Source organism: Brachyistius frenatus, unplaced genomic scaffold, assembly GCF_029030835.1.
Source record: "Brachyistius frenatus isolate BFR_SWC_R1_liver_20210118 unplaced genomic scaffold, ASM2903083v1 Contig_7, whole genome shotgun sequence".
In the NCBI taxonomy this organism is placed as follows: domain Eukaryota; kingdom Metazoa; phylum Chordata; class Actinopteri; family Embiotocidae; genus Brachyistius; species Brachyistius frenatus.
This window is the reverse complement of record NW_027210606.1, coordinates 209,048-218,867: the sequence shown is the minus strand read 5'-3', so window position 1 is coordinate 218,867 and position 9,820 is coordinate 209,048. Positions and strand designations below refer to the sequence as shown.

Here is a 9,820-nt window from a genome sequence, read left to right as displayed (position 1 = left end):
TAAGCAATGAAACTTGAAGCTGAAGGAACAGCGATCAGGGCCTGAAAATAAAAATGACAGTCAAATATTTAAAGGAGCATAAAGTGACAATTTTACTGTCTGCAGACACAAAACCCATAATGCATCTGTGGTGTGACAATGGTTTATTTCTTGTTTTAACTGAACCGCTTGTATCAAATATGGCTCTTGAGTATTCCTGACCAAACTTTCTACCCTAATGTCATTCACAGGAAACGATCAAGTACTAAAAAGGTGCTCCTTTAACTTATGTTTGTGGTTTTTATGGATTTGAAACAGTTTTGTATTTTTTGCATAACTGACAGCGTTAAGACATTATCAATGCAAAAACCATGTTTTCTCAATGTTTTATAACTAAACCTTCATGTTGTTGGTCTTTGTCTGTCAGAAAACTGTCAAACTCGTTATATTTTCCCTGTAAATGACATAATGTCCCTTTACTCACACAACAACTGTAACAGCCATATGTTTATTTATAATGTACTATTTAAAAAAATATACAAGTACACAGTTATGGCTCCTTTCTTATATTAATCACATTCCCGCCTTACTGAACATATGACCTCCTCTTAGTTCAGCTTCCCGTACTGGTAATAAATCAAATTAATACCATGTTAAGGAGTAAGGGCCTGACTGTAAGAGATTACTGCTCATTTCAACCTAAATAAATACATACATAAGAAAAACACTCTTTCAACTTTCACTTAAACCATCAACAAATATCCCAACCACTTCTGTTCATATCGACCAGCCCGCAAAAAAAAAAAGTAAATCAAGAAATGATCTCCCAATTATCTTCCAGTACAAAAGTTTCAATATAACGTACCACAAATCACTTCACAGCCAAAGTTAAAAAAAAAAAAAATGTACAAACACAGACACACAAATACTGTACAACATGTATACATAGTCTACACTCTACAGCAGACTGGAAGCTCTGGCAGCTAGTGGTCACAGAATCTGATACAGTAGCTAAAATACATGTTTAAATAGATAACGTCACAAGCAGGTCAGAGCCAGTGAAACCAAACCAAAGCCGATTGAAATTATTCACATTCAGGATGAGCTGGATGATAAGCCGAACATTTAGCACCATGGAACATTAGTTTTAATGCTCACGCATCTATAGCTCAGCAAATTTTAAAGTATTGTGTTTGAGACCAGTTAAAGTATAATCTACATTTGTTCCAGTACATCAATTTCTCAGTTTACTGGAGGTAAATGTGTCACATTGTGATTCTGATAATTCACCCAATATCACATCTGATTACCAAAATAAAGCAAATAAACAAAACCATGTTTCCACTGGAGCTGCTGCAGTCCAAAAGATGAACCATGTACTTACAGCACCATTTTCAGTGCAGCTGATACTCTGCTGCCGTCACCTCACACTGTGTTGAAGCCAATTAAGGAATTTTGCTATTTTATTATTATCAAAATTTGAATCTTATCCCCATTAATCATCCCGAAATTCATCCATCTTAAATAAAAGCAACAATTCTATTCAGTTGCTGGTTCCACTTTGCAAACAGTCACTGAAACAAAGAACAAGTAACACGTCTCTGGCATTGGTTTGGCTGTACTGGCTAACGCTAAAGCTGCTATGTATTAGTCACAGTAAAAATAAGACTCAAGACAAAGTTCTGTCTGAGAGAAGGAGTTGTCTGGTTTTACAGTGAGATCTCCTGAGCTGGAGAGAAACACATCCTGGAAACACAAGGAGAGTCCTTCTGAAAAATGAAGGAAGAGAGAAAAAAAAAAAAAAAGAGGTTAAAGGATAGATACTTGTAAATCACATCTCAGCTCGCATATTAAACCAATAAGTCATGTGACCTATACAATCACCAAAAATACATACAAAGTTGAAATAAGTAACAAGCCAAAACAAGTTTTTCTGCTTCTGTGTCACATTTCTAACACCACAATTTAGGACATATTGAATTCCATCCATTCATCCATTATCTGTATCCTGAACAGGGTCATGGGGGCGCTGGAGCCTATCCCAGCTGACTTTTGGGGGGAAGGCGGGGTACAGCCAGTCCATCACAGGGCCAACACAAAAAGACAAACGGAAACAAAGACCATTCACGATCTCATACACACCTTTGGGCAATTTTTCAGAATCACCAATTAGCCTGACATGCATGTCTTTGGATGGTGGGAGGAAGCTGGAGTACCGGGAGAGAACGCACGCACAGGGAGAACATGCAAACTCTACACAGAAAGGCTCCAGGCTGAGGTTCGAACCTTCTCACTGAGACGACAGTGCTAACCGCTGCAACGCCCATATTGAATCCCAAACCCATTATATTTATGAATACAAGTAGACAGAGATTCCATTTTGACATACGGTAACATTTGACATGTGACAGCCAGCATTTTGATGTACGAGTCTTCACTTGGTCTTATTTAGTTGTTTCCTCACGTGTTATCAAAATGAAATTCTTTAATTAACAAAACTGAACTAATAAAAGAAATCCTTGTGTGTCTCTGTGGAGTCCTGGTTTCCGTGGAAAAAGTAATTTCACAACAGTAAACTAATAAAGAAGACTCAAAAACTGCTTTTAGTCATTGATTGGTACAGAATTAAATCCAAAAAACAAGTATACAGCAGGATTTGAGGAATTAAGTTTTGGCTGGATTTTAACAGCACTGAGTGAGTGATAAAGTTAAATTATTGGTTGATCGAATGCCATGATTTTCTATACCCCCACTGTATTTCAAATTGTTTCAAATCCTTCTAGTGTTTCATACACGCTTCAGCCCTACACAAGGTATTGAAACAGTCTTGTTAAATTTATAATGAATTTAAAAAAAAAAGTACAGAAGGAAACTTCTTCATACCTTGGAACTCTTTGGAGCTCTTTCCTTGTGAAAAGTAAAATCTGGGTTTTTTACTACCAGTCCAGCCTTCCCCAACACTGGTCCGGTGAATGGGCTGTTGACCTGTACACAAACAAACACACACACAGACACACAGGTGAAACAAGGGTTAGAGAGGGTATGATATGCATGGTCCCTGCCTGAGCTTTCGGTTCTTATATTCAGCTGAAAGACAAAAAATTAAGTTTTGGGTCATTCACAAAATGTTGCGATGGAAGAAAAAAGTAAACTACAACTCACACTTAATGTCAGAGTCACGAAACAAAGACAACATGAAACCAAAAAAAGAAAAAGGCTCACCGCTTGCAGGATGACGTTTTCTTTCCCGGGTTTTCTTCCTGCCCTGGAGACAGTATCAGGGGAGATGTGTTTGACCCGCCTCTCTGCTGTCAGCTGCTCACCTCGAGCTCTGCGCTGTTATCAGGGAAACGGGTGAATACACAAATCGTAAAAAGGTTAACTTGGCTCAGATTATCTATTCACAAGAAGATATTTTTGTGTTTTAAAAATGTCAAAAACCATCTCAATATATTCTTAAATCTCTTCTCTTATGCTTCACTCTGCAGCTCTACCATCAGGTTTTCTGTCCCTTTAAGGGGCACTGACATCAATGACCCTTTCTTCTGATTGGCTGACTCTTTTCTGAGTGACACACACCGACACCCACCACACTTGTTCTTCATTCTTGTAGCTTGCTAGCTCTGCGACAGAAGGATTGCTCAGTGTTTTCTTCTGCATAAAAGGTTGGATAGTGAGCAGGGTCGATATCTGACGCAAGCGAGTTTGTGACATCACAAAATGACAAGAGGTCATACAGCTGAATACAGACTGTGTATTTCTCTGTGAAACTAGCATATTAGCAATTTCAAAAAATGTTTACATCCCCTAGACCTACTTTTTAATTAAAAAAAAAAAAAAAAAGGAAATCTGAATTTGACATGGGACCTTTAATTCCCTCGTTCTACTGCTTGTCTTGACTTTTGATGATTATTTAGTACCTTGATGAGGCCACCAAAGGAGCGGGAACGGGGATGTTTCTTGCCAGGAGCTGGGGGCACCTGACGGGACTCATCAGACGTTGTCTGTTCGACTAACTGTATACAAGACACAAAAAGACAGCCCTTATATTTAATGTTGTAAATTGATTTGCATTTGGGAAGTTCAGCAGGGGAATAAACGGATCTGATCAACTTATGTTGTCATTTCAAACAGCTAGACTTGAGGGTTAAGAGGAAATGAACCTGTCGGACAAGTTTCTTCTTCTTGGCAGAGTCTGGCATGTTGTGATGGACGTGTCTGAATAGCTCCTTCAAGGCCTCTTCTGTGTATTGTTGAGCTGGTGACTGGCACTGCTCCTGAGAGCAGGGGCCCAAAACAGCTGCCCTCTTCAGAGGCAACCCTGTCCGCTGAACAGGAGAGCTGTTTGCTGCCAGCAGCTCCAGATCATCCTGAGAGAGCACAGAGTGAGTCAGACTGTGTCAAAAAATCCAATGTGCACAAGGAAATGGCAGTTTCTGAAAAATGTTAGTGATACATTTTGCCATTTGCAGTCCAGCGAACCAAACTTGAACAATGTTGTCTCATTACTTGGCCTAAAATATAATGTACACTGTCATTGTTTAAAACAAATATTTGTCATTCACCTTTTTAAAAACTGAAGTTTGGAAGTTCAAAAAAAAGTTCTCATCTCAGCTTACTACATTCTGTCTGTCACACATTTTATCCTCTCAAAAAGGTTGATTTAATTGTGAATGTAGAGGGTAAGAAATGAATGAATCTAATGATGTGCCATTACCAGAAAAACGGGAAGAGAAGACAAACTGATAAGCATATTGTAGCATGTTGACTGAATGGATTTATTTATGCCATGCCCCAGAATTTCTAAAGCAGGAAACATGGTGACGTAATAAGAACTCCCTTCACTCACCTTGGTCTGCAGAGCCTTGGTTCCAGTGAAGTGCACTCTGGCATATTCCCGCAGGTAAACTGGAGCCTGAACAACATACAGTCGACATGTCACTCATCCACAGTTCACTGATCAATCACAATTTCTAACGTATTTCTGTGCTTGGTTGTTAGCGTTTCCAGACTTGTGCTGCATACAGTAATACTAACGTAGGTTCATTTTTAATACATGTTTTTGATCGTTCAGCCATCTATGTGATCAATTATAATAATAATCACCCTGAATAGTTTCTGCGAGTGTTTGATGAGAAAGGCCATGCTGTTGTTTAGTTTCTTCAGATTGTCTTTAAGGTCGCCGGCTGTCATCTAGAAAAGGAGAAAACAGAATTCAGAAGGGGGGAAAAAAAAAAAAAAAACTTAGTTATGATCTCAGAAAATATCAGTTTTCTTCTCTTTAACGGCAACAATGGCGAGAGGCAGAAAGTGCAGCTGTATTTTGGAGTTTCACTTCGCAGAGATCCCAACAGTGTCACCAGTGTGACATCAGTCAATTGGCAGTAAAAATAGGAAGCCTGTTGCATTAGCGCCACCAACCTTCTTTTGGCAGAATAACCACTGCTGGTGACGGAAAGCGCTTCATTACGTGTACATTGCTTGTGATTTTGATCTCAGATCCTTCTGTTTATAATAATGCAAAGCTTAGTTTTTTAATCAGTGGGCTAGAGGCTCAGTCACTGTTGTGTTACCTCATTCGGTGATAGATTGACAAACATTTTATATAAATGAAATACTTCAAGATTATTGCCACTTTCAAGAGAGCTGCAGATATCATATTCACAAGGGGATAAAGAGACAAAAAACCTGGATCAATGAGGAAAGTGTCACATGCACACGAAATCCAAGTCTGAACATGAATTGAAAAAATATGATCCCAAAAGGGTTAAATGTGAATACAATGTATACGTGTTGAGGCTTGAAGTGAAGTTTCCATTTTTCCCTGATAATGATGTTTTGAACAGCCTCACATCAATTACACACCTTCAATAGAAAGACTAAAAACCAATCCTATCAACAGCTAGAAATAGATCTATTGTGTCTGTGTTTCATTTTTCTTTCAAATGGAGCAAAATAATATTGATCTACGATTTGACGTATTTTCAAAGGTCCTGGTTCTTGAATTCATATTATGTAGTCATAAAGTACAGATCTTACGTGTCTGGGCCAGAGGACATGTGGGGCAAACATGAGGGCCAAGTTGAAGGCCGACATCTTGTTCTTGTCCTGCTGCTTGGCAGTGTGGTAGAGCAGGTCGAGCAGCAGTTTGAGCAGCGAGCGGTTGGCCTGAGGTAACAGCAGGAAGAGAAGCTGCAGGGCCTCAATCTGACGCTCCTTGTTGGGTACTGCAGTCTTGTTGCCGTGTTCGTCAAACAGAGTCATGTCTGGGAGAGAATTCCAAAAGGTTAAAGACATTTCAGACATAAATAAAAATGTAATCGTGTGTGTGTGTGTGTGTGTGTGTGTGTGTGTGTGTGTGTGTGTGTGTGTGTGTGTGTGTGTGTGTGTGTGTGTGTGTGTGTGTGTGTGTGTGTGTGTGTGTGTGTGTGTGTGTGTGTGTGTGTGTGTGTGTGTGTACCAACCAGCTATCTTAAGGTGCGCATGGAAGTGTCTGTGGGTCAGGAGGGGTTCTGGCAGCTCTCCCAGGAAAGTCTTGAGCAGCGTGGCCACATCATTTGGGTGAAAGTCTCCAGACTCCAGGTCGACGTCGGCCCCGCTGTTAAGAAGCTCCTTCAGAGCCTGCTGCCGGACACTATTCCCAGGCACCCGAAACAAACCCTCCACATGCAGATCTGAGGGTGTAAGAGCAGGTGGGGATCAGAAGGTAAAACATAGTTTCGCAATTCAAAATGATATTTTTTTTTTTTTTTTAGTTAGTTACGCAATACTGAAACTTTTCTTTAAAAAAAATTAAAAAAAATTCTGACTAAGTAGGACAATGAAATAGCACGTCATCCACACTATTCCTAAACCAAAGAAGTAAAATGTTATTCTGTATTTTGGGGTAAAATAAGTGGTGGATGATTAAAAATTGAATACCAAACAAATTCATTGGTTTTAAAATGCCAGCGAGCAGTTGGCTTCGAAATGGCAGCGAGCTGAGGATGTAAAAACAACTCGGATTCAGACATCTGTGGATTTTATTTAGATGACTCACTTTTGCTGAGGTACTCAATAAGCTGGTAGATCTGGGCAATGCAGCTCTCTGTCAGCGGGGTTCCAAACACAATGCCTTTATCTGTAAAAAACATTAGCAGAGAAGAGATAATAAAAGTTACTGACAGATCCTCCACTTATGCTACATGGACCTTACAAGAGGACATGTCATCATGAAGTAGCACCACAGGTGACATTAACAGCAACGAACAAGTGTGATAACACCATCTCGTCGGCCACATTAAAGACTCCACTGGTACATGACAGGAACAAATTGGCGAAAAGAAAAAAACAAATCCAGAACAGGTCGCCACTTAATTAATGTGTGTTTAGTGTGAGCTCTTAAATTTGAAGGTGTGGAAAATGTCTCTACATCACAAAACAGTGTTTTATTTACACTCATCCTGTCTTGTCTGTGAAATCACAATGTTTTCATCACCTATAAAAACACAAGTGAAGTCGTCTGTGCGGTTTAGGGGGAAGAACAGAGACAATGAAGGAACTTGAGGAAAACGGCAACAGAAGACTTTTGACAACTGACGCAAAGAAGCAATGATTCTTATACTTGTTTGTTTCAGTCACTCTTGAACAAAACAACTTGTAACTTGTATTTATTTATCACCAGCAGTTTAAGAAAAATCTAACTCTTCAAACAAATACTAGTTTACAACTGGATGTCTGCAGGGATTCTTTTGTATTTATGAAATGCTATTTCATATGCTCTAGTACATTAGTTCGCCTGCACCTGAGTGCTTCCTTATGTCTGTGTTGTGTGGAAGGATGAAGGATATTTATGCTCTTTTTTTTTTCCAATGCTGTAAATACATATGTATATACAAACACAGAACAGTATTCACCAGACATGACCTACTGTAGTTGACCTCTAACCTTTGCGTTTGAGGAAGTTGAAAGAACGGAAAAAGCCTCCATTTCCGCCGGTTGGGGTCTTAGGGCCCTCCTCACCGATGAGTTGGGCAAACTCTGTCCCAGGAAGATCAATAAGGCGAGTAATGTTACTGAGGACCAGCTCCAGGAAAACATCAGGGTTCTCGTGACGGAGTTTCTCCACAAAGAAATCTGGGTTAAAGATGACGGGTGGTCGGCCGGCATGAGAGCCCCCCGATGATTCTTCATGATTGATCACCATACTGCACACTGTACCTCTGAGAGGGGGAGACAGGGAGGAGAGATTTGACATGCAGTTACCTATTTGAATGTGAGAGAACATCCTAGATAAATCACGATTAGGGAAATGATCAATTAATGTATTTAGTGCTTTAATCCAGAGCACTTTCCTTTTTGCTCACAGACACACACACACACACACAGACACAGACACACACACACACACACATACACAGCACTGAGTAACCATGCAAGGTGGCCTAACCATTGGGAGCAAATAGTGGTTCAAGGTCTCGCCCAACATGTGTCCCCGTCTCCTGCACAGGAGGACCTGGGGATAGAAGTGCTTTCAAGGTGACGACCTGCTGATCAGCCGCAGGTAAACAAGTGCTGCTTGACTGATCTGTGCATGCATGCATACACTTTTTATACACACCTCTGCACCACACATGGCTGCACTAGTGCAAGCTGTTTAATACTGTAAATCCTTCAGCTGTCCTGGCGTCTATCTGTGGGAACTGTACTGTGGCTGCTCAGTGCTCAATATAGAGACGGATGACTTAAAATGCCACATATTTTACAACAGGGATTTAACCAAGACACACTATGCAGTTGTGTCTTCATTAAAGTTCTGTTTTGGCAGTTTATGATCTTTCTAAAATAATAATTCAAAGTGGTGCTGTAATAGCATTATATGGTATAAGGTTAACAAAGGCTATAAATTGTGCATCCTTTTATATACAGTGCATGCATGTGCATGCATGCATGCAACAAAAAAAAGAACCTGGCGACTGAAGTGTGAGATCGTTGCTCAAACTAACCTCGCTAAATTCAATGGAGCTCATGTAAATCAACCTACACACGAACTCTGCATCATTCAGCTAACAGTGCTAACGTTGACAACTGAAAGGAAGGAATTCCCATTCACGTTGATTTAAGTGTTTTCCAGGTAGCTAGTCGTATCAGTTTCACAAAACTGTCCCTCTGGTATGATTTCTCCGCTTTGTTACGTCATGCAGCAAACATTAGCCAACGTTATACAGCTTCATTAAATTACTTCACCGACGGCCGGTGACAGTTTGCCACTCTCTGCAACGACACGTAGGTTTACCAGTTTAAAATCCCTCCGGTAAAGCTTTAGCTCTGAAGAATGCTTGCTCTCCGTTATTGTTAAAAACATTAACTACTCATCAATGACATTATAAAATTCGTTTTTACCTTCCGTTTTGTTTGTTTTCATCGACATCTTTACCCGCAGCCATGTTCGGTTTGAATCCTCCGCTGTTGTCCTCCAGCCGCCGCCTACATCACCAGTCATTGGTTGGCTGTCTCACGGGGGCGTGGCATACAAACTCCAAATTACATGTGATTGGTCGGTTTGAATTCTCCGGCTTTTGTCAAGAGAAAAACACCATCTGTATGCAAAAATCACTGGAACGAGGAATTCTTGGTCAAATAAACCTACAAGTACGTAAAAATAACGCTCAACATCATTAGCAACATTACATTTTACAGCTGTTGAACTTTTATTTTCAGGTATCACGTCACATGTGTTTTAGTATCTTGTGTTGGGGAAATTAAACATGCAATAGGTAGTAACATGTGACCTGGTATAATTTCAGAGGTGTAATTGTGGAAGACTTAATATATAGACAAAACGTTTGCAAAAATATATAGG

General features: G+C 40.0%; 1 protein-coding gene across 1 annotated transcript; it reads right to left on the bottom strand.

Moving 5' to 3' along the window:
• Positions 1-1,669: 1,669 nt before the first annotated feature.
• Positions 1,670-9,425, bottom strand: arhgap19 (Rho GTPase activating protein 19). The gene is made up of 12 exons (XM_069689375.1): positions 9,361-9,425; positions 7,906-8,180; positions 7,019-7,099; positions 6,444-6,653; positions 6,019-6,245; positions 5,086-5,172; positions 4,829-4,894; positions 4,143-4,349; positions 3,900-3,995; positions 3,202-3,315; positions 2,863-2,964; positions 1,670-1,748 (listed from the first exon to the last, which is right to left on the bottom strand). The coding sequence occupies exons 1-12, from the start codon at positions 9,402-9,404 to the stop codon at positions 1,689-1,691; spliced, it is 1,569 nt and encodes a 522-aa protein (XP_069545476.1). The 5' UTR covers positions 9,405-9,425; the 3' UTR covers positions 1,670-1,688.
• Positions 9,426-9,820: the final 395 nt, after the last annotated feature.

Bases quoted from the DNA above. Each gene is read 5' to 3' on its own strand.
- arhgap19 (XM_069689375.1), bottom strand. From the start codon at position 9,404: ATGGCTGCGGGTAAAGATGTCGATGAAAACAAACAAAACGGAAG. The intron at 6,246-6,443 runs GTTGGTACACAC...ATTCTCTCCCAG, and splicing joins TGCGCACCTTAAGATAGCTG to ACATGACTCTGTTTGACGAA. The intron at 4,350-4,828 runs GTGAGTGAAGGG...GTGCTCTCTCAG, and splicing joins CCAAGGCTCTGCAGACCAAG to GATGATCTGGAGCTGCTGGC.